Genomic DNA, 14,493 nt, shown 5'->3' with positions numbered 1-14,493 from the left:
CTGTCTGCGCACACTCTGCAAACCAGCACTTAACCCAACAGGCAACCACTTAGCATCTGTACCTACTCACAGTCACATCCCCATTTCGCGCCTTGCCTACATTCACAGTTATTCAACAACAGCAGGCGTATCTTCCACATACATAGCTGGACTCTTACTCACACAGGTTCCTTTCTTTTGCAGGGAAAGATAGCACATAACAGAAGGAGCAGCAACGGACGGGAGGAGAAGCTGAACTGGCAGCTGATTGACTTGGAAGAACGAGTGCTGTGGCTCATTGGCCCGCAGGTGGTGGGCGCCGTGGCCAGCGGAGACGTCGAGCCCGCTGGGGGTAACATTGGTATCTTTATCCCCTCTTCTCATCCCACTTTCCCGTTAAACCAGATGGCTTTATCACTTTCCAGCTCTTCAAACTTCCTTGCTCCATTCCTGCCCCCCTGCCCTCATCTTAACGTGACTCTTGTGCCATTTATGCTTTTAGATAACCGAGCAGCAGAAGACCAGCCTGTCCCTGAGCCCCCCTGCTCCCCCTCCACCCCCACCCCCCACTGAGCCACGAGGGAGAAGAAGAAGGGGATGAGGATGAAGAGGGGGAGGAGGAGCAAAGCACTGCATCACTGCTTCTCTCACCCGCAGGCACTATCTCAGATTCTGTCACTTAGAGGTTAGATTAGTAGTGCACCAGGTGCCGCTTAGCCTGAGGTGGTGCACTCTACAGCCTAGCGTTCCAGACCCAGAGGTGGTCGATGGTGTCCTGCAAGGCCATCTGTAGTCTCAGGCCCTGACACACAGCAGCCTTCCACCAGCCATGCTGCAGCCACAGGGGACACACTGCGGAGGAGTATTAGAATAGGTCAACAAAAGAGGGGATATGAGGAAATGCACAAGGGTGATGAATAAATACACATTTATACATGTTATTGTTATTCTATAAATGTTGATTGAACTGTTTATTGTTTGCTGTTGTCTCTCAGTTTTGGGGCTGCGGTATGGAAAGGCAAATTGATGTGGTGATGGGGACGGTCAGAAGAACCGGGAAGTGGGATAGAAATCAGTTGAAACGAGCTTTGAAGTGACAGTGGTGGACCTCTCTTGCAGGATCGCGATGGAGTCGGTGCCTCCTCCATCATGGATGCCGCTCCTGCTGCTCCTTGTTCTCCTGCTGTTGCTCCTCCTCTTGCTCCTCCTAGTGCTACTCGTGGTCCTTCTCCTCCTCCTGAAGTGGTGTGGCTATGCCTGGTTGCTCAATAATGTTCCTGGTGGCGCCATGGCTCTCATTGCATGAGAGCTGGGTAGGAGTGGTGGGGTAACGGAGGGAAGTCATGAGCCAGGTGGAGAGCGGATAGTTCTTGTCTCCGAGCAGCCAGCTGGAAGAGAGCTGGCGCAGGATGAAGGCATCATGGCTGCTTCCAGGATTGATGGTGTGGATGCGACGTGTTTGGTCGCACACCAACTGAACATTCAGTGAGTGGTAGACTTTGCAGTTATGGAAGATCTCAGGATTGTGATGCGGTGCCCTCAAAATAACATGGATGCAGTCAATAGCACCCTGCGCCATGGGAAAGCCTGCTATCCTGATGAATCCACATGCAGGCTCGTGCTGCTTCTCTCTGGTCATGGGGAAGGAAATATAGTCCCTTCTCCTTCTGTAGAGACCATCTGTGACCTCGCTGATGGAGCAATGGACGGCAAACTGAGAGATGTTGGAGATGTCTCCTCTTGCACACTGGAAGGTTCCATTGGTGTAGAAATTGAGGGCAATGGTGACCTTGACTGCCACTGAGAGAACCGTCCTCACCTTGGTCTGAGGCTCGAGGTCTGGTTGCAGGAGGTGGCAGAGCTCTGTGACCATGTCTTTGCTGAAGTGCAGTTTTCGAATATACTGCTCCTCAGTGAAATTGATGTAGGAGAACTGCTGCCGGAATATTCTGGGAAGGTAAGGTCTCCTGTTGCCAGCCCTGTTGCGCCTTCTCCCTCCAGCCACATCTTGCTGTCCTTGGACCTATCTTTCTCCTTCTCTCTCTCTTTGCCTTTCTACTTGTCTTTCTCCTTCTCTCTGTGCCTTTCTCCCTCTCTCCCTCTTTGTCTTTCTCCCTCTCTCTTTTTCTCCTTGTATTGGATCTCCTTCTCCTGGTGTATTTCTTTGTATTGCTACCTCTCTTTCTCTCTGCCGTTGTCCCCGCATTTGTCTCTGCCTAAGAAACCTGTGATGGTGACGTCACAGCAGGAGGTCGAGTGCCAACACAGTCCCCTAAACGAGATAAATGTTGAAGAATCAAATTTGCCCTTAATTAAACAAAGCAATGTTTAATATCCAGAACAGTCCTCGAGGTGAAACCCGCTACAATCCTTACAACAGGCACTCTGCCTATCAGTGAGCAAACTGGAAATTATAATGGCCGACAGAAAAGTTTTGGACAACATGACGCCTTTAAATAACACTTATCCAGCCACCTCCCAGCTGCAACTCGACAGCTGAAGCTCTTGTTGTCAGTGCCAGGTGGTACCTGAGGGGGAGAGGCCAAATATATGTGGGCGGACGGGGGTGGTAACGAGGTGGTGCACTCAGCAAAGATCCGAGGGGGCGCTACCGGCAGGAGCGGGACGGTGCCTGGTAGCGCCCACACAACGCCCGGGCGAACACTGATTTGCGTGTACCGTTATCACCCCCCCACCCGGAACTTCTCACGGAAGGTGCAGATGAGGCCAATTTCGGCCCCCTTGCCTCTATTAATAAAGCCAGGGATTCCAAATACTTTTTTAATGACCTTCTCAACTTGTTCTGCCAACTTCAAAGACTTGTGTACAGATCCCCCAGGACTCTCTGTTTCTGCACCGTCTTTATAATATACCATTTATATTACATTACATCTCCTTATTCTTCCAAACAAAATGTATCACTTCATACTTCTCGGCATTAAATTTAATCTGCCCATTTAATCTGTCTATGCCCTCCTCAAGTTTGTTATATCCTCCTCATTATTTACTACATTTTGGAGTTTCATATCATCTACAAACTTTTAAATTATGCACTGTATACCCAAGTCCAGGTCATTAATATATATGAAACAGAGTAGTGGCCTTAATACTAACCCCTGGGAAACACCTCTGCATTATTCTCTTCAGTCTGAAAAGCAAAAATTAACCACGACTCTCTGCTTTCTGTCCCTCAGACAATTTTGTAACCATACTGCCACTGTCCCTTTAATCCCAAGGACTTTAATTTTTCTTATAAGTCTATTATATGGTACTTTGTCAAACGCCTTTTAAAAATCCAAATACACATCAACTGAACTACCCGTATCAAACCCGCTCCATGAGGAGCGGGCAGGGAAGTGGACCTGAGTCCATGATCAGATCAGCCATGATCGTATTAAATGGCAGAGCAGGCTCAAGAGGCCATATGGCCTACTCCTGCTCCTATTTCTTATGTTCTTATGTTCTTATTACTTCATCAAACAAACTCAACCAAGTTGGTCAAACACAATTTGCCTTTAAAACTCCATGCTGCCTTTCATTTATTGGCTCATACTTTTTCAAGTGCCAATTAATTTTGCCCTGGATTATTGTCTCTAAAGTTTTTCCCACCAATGATGTTAGGTTGACTGGCCTTTAGTTACCAAGTTTATCCCTTGCCCCTTTTTGAACAGGGGTGTTAGATTTGTAATTCTTCAGTTCTCTGGCACCACTCCCATATCTAAGGAGGATTGCAAGATTGTGGCCAGAGCCTCTGTGATTTCCAGCCTTACTTCCCTCAATAACCTTTGACACAACTCATCCAGACCGGGTGACTTTTTAACTTTGAGTATTGCTAACCTTTTAAGTACCTCCTCTTTATTTATTTTTAACCTATTCAATATTGCTATTGCCTCCTCCTTTACTGCTATATTGGCAGCCTCCACTTCTCTAGTGAAGAGAGATGCATAGTGCTCATTTATTACCTCAGCTATACCCTCTGCCTCCACACAAATATCTCCTTTTTGGTCCTAATTGGCCCCATCCTTTGACTAGCCTTTTGCTATATGTGTTTTTGTTCCCTTTTATGCTAGCCTCGAATCTATTCTCATACTCTCTCTTTGCCCTTTTTATTTCCTTTTTAGAGCTCTTCTATTTTCTGTATTCATTTTGGTTCTCTACTGTACTATCAACCTTACGTTTGTCATCAGCCTCCTTTTTCTGTTTCATTTTAATCTCCATGAGGCCAAAATTGCTCCTTTCGAGAAGGCCTTTGGTCATCTGAAAGTGGCGGCCAGGGGGCGGTGTGAAATGGCCGGCGAGTGCGGAATTGCCCTCATGGGCTTTTGCTGTGATGTGGAGATCCGCCCCGCTCACCCCACTTCCACCCTGCAGATGTGTCGTTTACAACGTGATCAGAGCGTGCGCCGCCATAGACCCAACCCGGAACATCATTTCACATCAAAAGTCTTCTGGCCACTTGTTGGTGCCAAGACAGGTTTTTGGGTCGGTACACAGTGCTTGATCAAGACCGACAGAAGCCTTTAAAGGCGTGTTGCGTGTAGTAGCATTCTTGTGGCCGATATTTTTGTGGACTTTTCCAAACTTTGCCAGTTGCCTTACTCACAGCGGGATTGAGTGATAGTGGATTAGGCTCTTCAATCTGGACAACAGAGAGCCGTCATTCTAGAGGCTCTGCTTCTGGAGGAGAACTAAATGGGGTCAGTGCTGGCAGCGGAATGCCTCCTGCACATTGTGCGCGGCAGGGAGGTACACATGAGAAGGTGGCGCCATCTTCAACGGCTGGAGAGGCAGCGGGCAAGGGATGCAGCACACATGGCTGAGGAACATGCAGAAGACCATGGAGATGGTGACAGACCTGAACCCAGAGAAGTGGCCCAGGAAGGACCTGTCGTCAGGAGGAGGGTCAGGTACGCAGACCCTACGCACCACATAGTGGGCGAGATGGACAGGAGGCAGCTTGCACAGGCGGCAGGTGCTTGCCAGCAGCAGGCTGCAGAGGGTGATGACCAACAAGAGCAGGAGGGAGAAGGCAATGAGGCAGCTGTCAGAGGAAGATGCCATGTGGGGGCAGAAAGCCCTATCATTAAAGGGTCTACAGACAGCAGTTCTCATACATGGACCTGATGGATGACCAGTGTCTCTGGAGACTTTGATTGCACAAGGGCATTGTGATGGAGCTGTGCACTCACCTGCTGCCAGACCTGCAGCCTCAAACAAGGTTGAGGACAGCTCTAACTGTCTCATCCAAGGTCACTATAGCACTTAATTTCTATCCAACTGGATCTTTCCAAGCTGCAACAGCAGACCTCTTGAACATTTCGCAGTTCGCTGCACATAGCTCCATCTGACAGGTACCAGATGCTCTCTATATGAGGAGGAGGGACTATATATCCTTCCCGATGAGCATGGAGAAGCAGTTGGAGCGGCAGACCGGATTTGTGAGGATTGCGGGTTTCCCCAGGTTCAGGGCGCTAAACTGCACACACGTCACATTGAGGACGCCGCAGAACAATCCTGATATGTTCAGAAACCGCAAGGGATTCCACTCCCTCAATGTCCAGCTGGTGTGCGACCACCACCACAAGATCATGGCAGTTGATGCCCGGTATACTGCCAGCAGACACGATGCTTTCATCCTGCACCACACCGGTGTGCCCGGTGTGTTTGCTGGGCCAAACCAAGATTGCAGCTGGCTCCTTGGAGAGAAGGGCTACCCACTGTGCACTTGGCTGTTGACTCCCCTTCACCACCCCAGGACTTCTGCGCAGCAAGCCTACAATGACTCTCATTCAGCCACCAGGTGCATAATTGAGCAGAGTATCGGAATCCTTAAGCAGAGGTTCCATTGTCTGGATCGCTCAGGAGGAATGTTGCAGTACTCGCCTGAGCGGATCTCCCTATTCGTGGTCATCTGCTGCATGCTTCACAATGTGGCAATCATGACGGCACAACCACTGGAGGACGAGGCACCAGTACCACTTGAGGAGGAGGACCAGGAGGAGGAGGTGCAGGAGCATGGCGCACAGGAGGAGGGGGAGGATGAGGTGCAGGAGGATGAGGCACAGGAGGAGATGCAGGAGGAGGACCAGGATGAGGATCGGCAGCGTCGCCATCCGGACCTGCAAAGGAAGTGCAAAACTGTCTCATTGCTGCTTGTTTCCGATGAGTTCATCTGCACTTTACCCTTCATCTGTGCTACACAGCCCAATTTCTCTCCCCATTTATCTTAAGTAAGACAATTGTTTTTTGGTTATTACTTATGTCACATCTGACCAACATCCAAGGCTCTTAGAGGACATCATTTTGTGATATAGTTTTAGGAGGGACCATTCTCTTACACAATGTCAATGATTTGGTCGATGATGTGCCTTTCTAAAAAAAATGCAGAGGTATATTTAAGTTCCATAAAATTCCTTCATGAAAGTGTCATTTGTTTAGAATCAATGTAATGTTAAGGCAAAGATAAAATGCGAAAATGCGTGGAACCTTTCATTATCTATTGTTCTGGAGCGAGTTACAGTTCATGAATACAAGTCATGAATAAGGAATTTGATCACATTTCTTTGTTTACGGTCTTACTTTCGTTACAGGCATCACAACCGTCCTGACTATGACCACACTGAGCACGATCGCTCGCAAATCTCTTCCCAAGGTTTCCTATGTGACCGCAATGGACCTCTTTGTGTCTGTCTGCTTTATCTTTGTGTTTGCTGCTCTGATTGAATATGGGACCTTGCATTATTTTGTCAGTAACAGAAAGCCCAGTAAAGACAAAGACAAGAAGAAGAAGAATCGAGTATGTACCTTACCATAATAATATTCTTAGACACAATTATTGATGTTTGAATTTATAAACATGATAAGAATATTCACACTATAAGTGTTGGTATGAAAGCATTTCTTCAAAAGCTTTGTCATGGCTTTTTGCTGTAGCACTGATTCCTTCAAAGATTATAATAGGGCCTTTTTATTTTTGACTATTTAAATAAAATAGGTAGATGTGCACAAGTATGTCAATTTACAATCTCAAATACCATATTTTTGGGATGGGTATTTCTTTTGAGCATAAATATGGCACATTTTGTGCTTCAGGAGCCTTTTTTTTTCCATTTAGAATGAAGATGCTGTCCATTTGACCAAATCTGCTCATTTGATTAAATGAATGGTTCATCTCTTTTCTGAGGCATGTTAGTGATCTAACTTTGTGTCACCATGACAAAATGTGAAGCATGCAATGTTCAAATGTGCTGCCATCACATTCCATTCTGCTTCATAATTGTATATCTACCAATCCTACTGTTCGACCTTAACCACTGTTACAGTCTTTGACATGAGATTTAACTGATGCACCTGTTGGCTGATCATTGTAACCAGATAATGCTGTGTAAATCATACCAACATACTTTTTATTAATGCATTCTAAACAACTTTTACAGGAAACAGTTGCTTTATTTATTTGTATTAATTATTTATTTATTATAACCAAAAATAAAAAATAAGGGAAATTACTTATCCATAATATGAATAATCAGATGCATTTTATGGAACTGTCCTTTTCAAAACCAAGTCTTCAATTCCAAATGCCAACAATGCAGCCCATCAATGAATGCACCAGGTTATTCTGGTTGGATCGATGTTGCCTGTTCCACAATAAGTTTCTTACTACTTGTTGATTCTTTTGAGTTGGGTCTGCACTTCCTTCTACTGTAATTCAAGATTTAATTTGCATTATGTTTGTGATATGTCCCTTTAAGCTTTCATTAAATATTTTTATTCTGTTTTGTTTTTAAAAAAAGCTTCTTCGGATGTTTTCGTCAAAGGTACTTCATGTTTATTTTTACAATAAAAATAAATGTATTTATTTAATTTTAGAATGTATGCTTATTTCTATAACAATATTTATTGTTTGAATGTATGTCTTTTTTTGTCAGAGATATAGTCTATTTCTGTCAAAGTAGTCACCGATGAGTTGATGTTGTTAATATCACAAGGAAAACACACCTTCACCTTTGAGGAGGGTGGGAGGGTGACAATATATTTGGAGGCTATTTGATTAGTTTCCCCTCTTTCTGCTTCTGATGTGTCCCTATACTGTGCACAGTTACTAGATAACAGAACAGGACAGACTGACCAAAACTGGTATTGCCCATGTTCACATGTTCAACATGTTCAAAAACCCAAGCACAGCCATCTGGTAATGTCTGAACATGGAATGTGCTACATAAATGTGACTTCGTTCTTCTCTGTAATCCTGCGTGTGTTTTTCACATCTCTCTGTGTTTGTGGTTTGGTGTCTATCACCACAACTGAAAGTCCTCTCTCTACCACTTTCTCATCCTCTCCCTGCCGCAAAGTTTTACTCAATGGTTGGCACTATGAATGCTGGACACGACTTCTGATCCGCCAGTTAAAATCATGTCAGAGTCTGTATGACCTGATTGAACCCCTGTTTGAATGTATTCATGAGGCAACCATCTCCTTCCAATAGATGCATTTCCAACCTCACTCCGCTGCAGTGTCAAAATTATGGTTGGTGAGTTTCTGGCAGGAACGGGGCGATAAGTTGATTTCCCTGATTTCAAGTGCAAAGGTAGTAATCTCCGGATTATTGCCGGTGTCACGTGATAGTGAGTACAGAAATAGGAGGCTGGAGAAGATGAATGAGTGGCTGGAGAGATGGTGCAGGCAGGAGGGCTTTAGATTCCTGAGGCATTGGGACTGTTTCTGGAGAGGTGGGACCTGTACAAGCTGGACAGGTTGCACCTCCACAGAGCCGGGACCAGTACCTCACTGGAGGGTTTTCTAGTGCTGTTGGGAAGGGTTTAAACTAGCTTGGCAGGGGGATGGGAACCGGAGAATAGATTCAGTGGGGAGAAAGGCAAAGCTGGAATTGAGCAATAGAAAAGTAGAAAATTAATCTGGAAGACAGAAGAAACAAGGGTTGGAAAATAGACAACAGGATAGTTTGGCAACACTAAATGGTATATACTTCAATGCAAAGAGTATAGGGAATAAGGCAGATGAGCTGAGAGCACGGATTGACACTTGGGAGTACGATATTATTGCTATGACTGAGACATGGCTGAAAGAAGGGCAGGTATGGCAGCTCAACATTCCTGGTTACAGGGTTTTCAGACAGAATAGAGAGGGGAGTAAAAAAAAGGAGGGGGGCATTGCAGTATTAATTAAAGAAACAATTATAGCTGTGAGAAGGGATGATATGTTAGAGAGGACATTAAATTAGGCCATATGGGTTGAATTGAAGTAAAAAAAAGGGGCGATCACACTACTAGGAGTGTATTATAGATACCCAAACAGTCAAAGGGAGATAGAAGAACAAATATGTGGGCAAATTGTTGCAAAGTGCAAAAACTATAGAGCTATAATAGTGGGGGATTTCAACTACCCAAATATTAACTGGGAAAAAAGTATTGTAAATAGTACAGAGGGTGCGGAATTCTTAAAATGCATTCAGGAGAACTACTTTAGCCAGTATATAACAAGCCCAACAAGGCAGGGGGCAGTTTTGGACTTGGTTTTGGGGAATTAAGAGGGGCAGATGGAAGGGGTAACAGTGGGAGAGCATTTTGGTGCCAGTGATCAGAATTCAGTAAGATTTATGGTAGTTATGAACAAGGACAAAGGTGGACCAGGAAAAAATGTTTTCAATTGGGGTAAAGTCAATTTTGTTGAGCAGAGATGGGATTTGGCCAAAGTGGACTGGAAACGGTTACTTGATGGTAAATCAGTGTCAGAGCAGTGGGAGGCATTCAAGGAGGAGATCCTGAGGGTACAGAGCAAGTATGTTCCCTTAAAGAAAAAATGGATGGGGCTAAAAAAATCTACAGCCTCCTGGATGTCAAGGGACATACAGGCTAAGATAAAAAAAAGGGAATGATATGACAGATACCGAGAACTCAATACTGCAGAAATGGTGGAGTATAAAAGGTGCAGGGGCACAATTAAAAAAGATATCAGGAAAGCAAAGAGAGAACATAAAAGAATGTTGGCAAGTAAAATCAGGGAAACCCCAAAGATGTTTTATAAATACATTAAGAGCAAGAGGATAACTAGAGAAAGAATGGGGCCTATTAGAGACCATAAAGGAAATCTGTGTATGGAGGCAGAAGATGTGGGTATGATTCTTAATGAATACTTTGCATCTGTTTTTACAAAAGAGAGGGCCGATGCAAACTTTGCAATGAGGGAGGAGGAGTGTGAAATATTAGACAAGATAATCATAGTGCGAGTGGAAATATTAAGGGGCTTAGCAGCTTTGAAAGTGGATAACTCCCCAGACCTAGATGAAATGTATCCCAGGCTGTTAAGAGAAGCAAAAGAAGAAATAGCAGAGGCTCTGACCATTATTTTCCATCCCTCTCTGGCTACAGGTGAGGTGCCAGATGACTGGAGAACTGCTAATGTCGTACCATTGTTTTAAAAAGGAGAAATGGATTGACTGAGTAATTACAGGCCAGTCAGCCTAATCTCAGTGGTGGAGAAATTATTGGAAAAAATCCTGAGGGACAGGATAAATCTTCATTTGGAAAGATGGATGAATCAAAGATAATCCGCATGGATTTGTTAAGGAAAGGACTTTTCTGACTAACTTGATTGAATTTTTCGAAAGGGCAGTGCGTATGATGTAGTGTATATGGATTTTAGCAAAACTTTTGGTAAGGTCCCACATGGCAGACTGGTCATGAAAGTAATAGTCCATGGGATCCAGGGCAAAGTGGCAAGTTGGATCCAAAGTTGGCTCAGAGGCAGAAAGCAAAGTCTAATGGTTGATGGGTGTTTTTGTAACTGGAAGGCTGTATCCAGTGGGGTTCTGCAGGGCTCAGTCCTGGGTCCTCTGCTTTTGTGCTATATATCAATGACCAGGACTTGAATGTTGGGGATATGATTAAGAAGTTTGCAGATAGCACTGAAATAGGCTGTGTGGTACATAATGAAGAAGAAAGCTGCGGACTGCACAAAGAAATCAATCAATTGGTCAGGTGGGCAGAGCAGTAGCAACTGGATAAGTGTGAGTGAATGCATTTGCGGAGTTCTAACATGGTAAGGGAATATACATTAAATGGTATGGCACTGAAAAGTGTAGAGGAACAAAGGGACCTTGGAGTGCATGTCCACATACCCCTGAAAGTAGCAGGCCAGGTGGATAAAATGGTTAAGAAGGCATATGAAATACTTGCCTTTATTAGTTGAGGCATGGAATACAAGAGCAGGGAAGATATGCTTGAACTGTATAAAAAACTGGTTATTCCACAGCTGGAGTACTGTGTACAGTTCTGGTCACCACATTACAGGAAAGATGTGATTGGAAAGGGTGCAGAGGAGATTTACAAGAATGTTGCTTGGATTGGAGAATATTGGCTATGAGTAAAGATTGGAGATGCTGGGTCTGTTTTCTTTTGAACAGAGGAGACTGAGGGGAGACCTGATTGAGGTGTATAAAATTATGAGGGGCCTGGATAGAATGGATAGGAAGGCAAAAAAGAAGTAGAAAGAAATCAAAAGGTGACATCGCAGCCAAGGGGGTAAGTGATTGGCTGGTGATTGGTTAGTCGTGTTTTCTTTTTCTTTTCTTTATCCGTAAGTAACCTTTAGCATTATTATTGCCAAATTAAGTTAATCTAAGGGTTAAGTCATGGCAGGAGAGCTTGGACACATGTTATGCTCCTCCTGTACTACGTGGGAAGTCAGGGACGACTACATATGCGGGAAGTGTATCCGGCTGCAGCTCCTGACAGACCGCATTCACTCTGGAACATCCACGATGCTGAGATACTCACTAAACGTGCTGAATAACACGTTTAGTGAGTTGGTCTTACGGCAGGTAAAGATTACACAGCCAGATAGGGGATGGGTGACCAACAGGAAGAGCAGTGGAAGGAAGGTAGTACTGGGGTCCCCTGCGGTCATCACCCTGTGAAACAGATACACCGCTTTGGGTCCTGTTGAGGGGGATGACTCATCAGGGGAGAGCAGCGGCAGCCAAGTCCATGACACCGTGGGTGGCTCTGCTGCACAGGAGGGCAGGAAAAAGAGTGGGAGAGCTATAGTGATAGGGGATTCTATTGTAAGGGGAATAGATAAACGTTTCTGCGGCCGCAACCGAGACTCCAGGATGGTATGTTGCCTTCCTGGTGCAAGGGTCAAGGATGTCTTGGAGCGGGTGCAGGAAATTTTGAAGTGGGAGGGGATACAGCCAGTTGTCGTGGTGCATATAGGTACCAACGATATTGGTAAAAAATGGGATGAGGTCCGACAAGACGAATTTAGGGAGCTAGGAGCTGAATTAAAAAGTAGGACCTCAAAAGTAGTAATCTCAGGATTGCTACCAGTACCACATGCTAGTTAGAGTAGGAATCGCAGGATAGCTCAGATGAATTCGTGGCTTGAGGAGTGGTGCAGAAGGGAGGGATTCAAATTCCTGGGACATTGGAACTGGTTCTGGGGGAGGTGGGACCAGTACAAACCGGACAGTCTGCACCTGGGCAGGACCGGAACCAATGTCCTCGGGAGAGTGTTTGCTAGTGCTGTTGGGGAGGGGTTAAACTAATATGGCAGGGGGATGGGAACCTATGCAGGGAGACAGAGGGAAGTAGAATGGGGACAGAAACAAAAGATAGAAAGAAGAAAAGTAAAAGTGGAGGGCAGAGAAACCCAAGGCAAAAAGCAAAAAGGACCACATTACAGCAAAATCCTAAAGGGGCAAAGGGTGTTAAAAAGTCAAGCCTGAAGGCTCTGTGCCTCAATGCGAGGAGTATTCAGAATAAGGTGGACGAATTAACTGCACAGATAGTAGTTAACGGATATGATGTAATTGGCATCATGGAGACATAGCTCCAGGGTGACCAAGGCTGGAACTCAACATTTAGGGGTATTCAACATTTTGGAAGGATAGACAGAAAGGAAAAGGAGGTGGGATGGCGTTGCTGGTTAAAGAGGAAATTAATGCAATAGTAAGGAAGGACATTAGCTTGGATGATGTGGAATCTGTATGGGTGGAGCTACGGAATACCAAAGGGCAGAAAACGCTAGTGGGAGTTGTGTACAGACCACCAAACAGTAGTAATGAGGATGGGGACAGCATCAAATAAGAAATTAGGGATGCGTGCAATTTGGTACAGCAGTTGTCATGGGCGACTTTAATCTACATATTGACTGGGCTAACCAAACTGGTAGCAATGCGGTGGAGGAGGATTTCCTGGAGGTATTAGGGATGGTTTTCTAGACCAATATGTCGAGGAACCAACTAGAGGGCTGGCCATCCTAGACTGGGTGATGTGTAATGAGAAAGGACTAATTAACAGTCTTGTTGTGCGAGGCCCCTTGGGGAAGAGTGACCATAATATGGTAGAATTCTTTATTAAGATGGAGAGTGACACAGTTAATTCAGAGATTACGGTCCTGAACTTGGGGAAAGGTAACTTCGATGGAATGAGACGTGAATTGGCTAGAATAGACTGGCGAGTGATACTTAAAGGGTTGATGGTGGATAGGCAAATGCAAACATTTAAAGATCACTTGGATGAACTTCAACAATTGTACATCCCTGTCTGGAGTAAAAATAAAATGGGAAAGGTGGCTTAACTGTGGCTAACAAGGGAAATTAAGGATAGTGTTAAATCCAAGGAAGAGGCATATAAATTGGTCAGAAAAAGCTGGAAACCTGAGGACTGGGTGAATTTTGTAATACAGCAGAGGAGGACAAAGAGTTTAATTAAGAGGGGGAAAATAGAGTATGAGAGGAAGCTTGCTGAGAACATAAAAACTGACTGCAAAAGCTTCTATAGATAGGTGAAGAGAAAAAGATTAGTGAAAACAAACGTAGGTCCCTTGCCATCAGATTCAAGTGAATTTATAATGGGGAACAAAGAAATGGCGGACCAGTTAATCAAATACTTTGGTTTTGTTTTCACGAAGGAAGACACAAATAACCTTCCGGAAATACTAGGGGACCGAGGGTCTAGTGAGAAGGAGAAACTGAAGGATATCCTTATAAAGGGGGAAATTGTGTTAGGGAAATTGATGGGATTGAAGGCCGATAACTCTCCGGGGCCTGATAGTCTGCATCCCAGTGTACTTAAGGAAGTGGCCATAGAAATAGTGGATGCATTGATGATCATTTTCCAACAGTCTATCGACTCTGGATCAGTTCCTATGGACTGGAGGGTAGCTAATGTAACACCACTGTTTAAAAAAGGAGGGAGACAGAAAATTATAGACCGGTTAGCCTGACATCAGTAGTGGGGAAAATGTTGGAATCAATTATTAAAGATGAAATAGCAGCGCATTTGGAAAGCAGTGACAGGATCGGTCCAAATCAGCATGGATTTATGAAAGAGAAATCATGTTTGACAAATCTTCTAGAATTTTTTCAGGATGTAACTAGTAGAGTGGACAAAGGAGAACCAGTGGATGTGGTGTATTTGGACTTTCAAAAGGCTTTTGACAAGCTCCCACACAAGAGATTGGTGTGCAAAATCAAAGCACATGGTATTG

The 14,493-nt window shown here is 44.6% G+C and overlaps 1 protein-coding gene across 4 annotated transcripts in view; it reads left to right on the top strand.

Moving 5' to 3' along the window:
• The window catches only part of LOC139262042 (gamma-aminobutyric acid receptor subunit gamma-2-like), a 161,906-nt gene that overhangs the window by 130,428 nt on the left and 16,985 nt on the right, over window positions 1-14,493 (top strand). For 3 of the 4 annotated variants that reach the window (XM_070877203.1, XM_070877202.1, XM_070877204.1), the window contains one exon: window positions 6,570-6,775. The exons of the other annotated variant lie outside the window; for it this stretch is intronic. In XM_070877203.1, the coding sequence (XP_070733304.1) occupies window positions 6,570-6,775 (206 nt within the window). The remainder of the gene's footprint in view (window positions 1-6,569; window positions 6,776-14,493) is intronic. 4 annotated transcript variants of the gene reach the window in all.

This window comes from Pristiophorus japonicus, chromosome 4 (genome assembly GCF_044704955.1).
Source record: "Pristiophorus japonicus isolate sPriJap1 chromosome 4, sPriJap1.hap1, whole genome shotgun sequence".
Lineage (NCBI taxonomy): Eukaryota > Metazoa > Chordata > Chondrichthyes > Pristiophoridae > Pristiophorus > Pristiophorus japonicus.
Note: the sequence above shows the minus strand (reverse complement) of the source record. Positions and strands in the feature narration are given on the sequence as shown.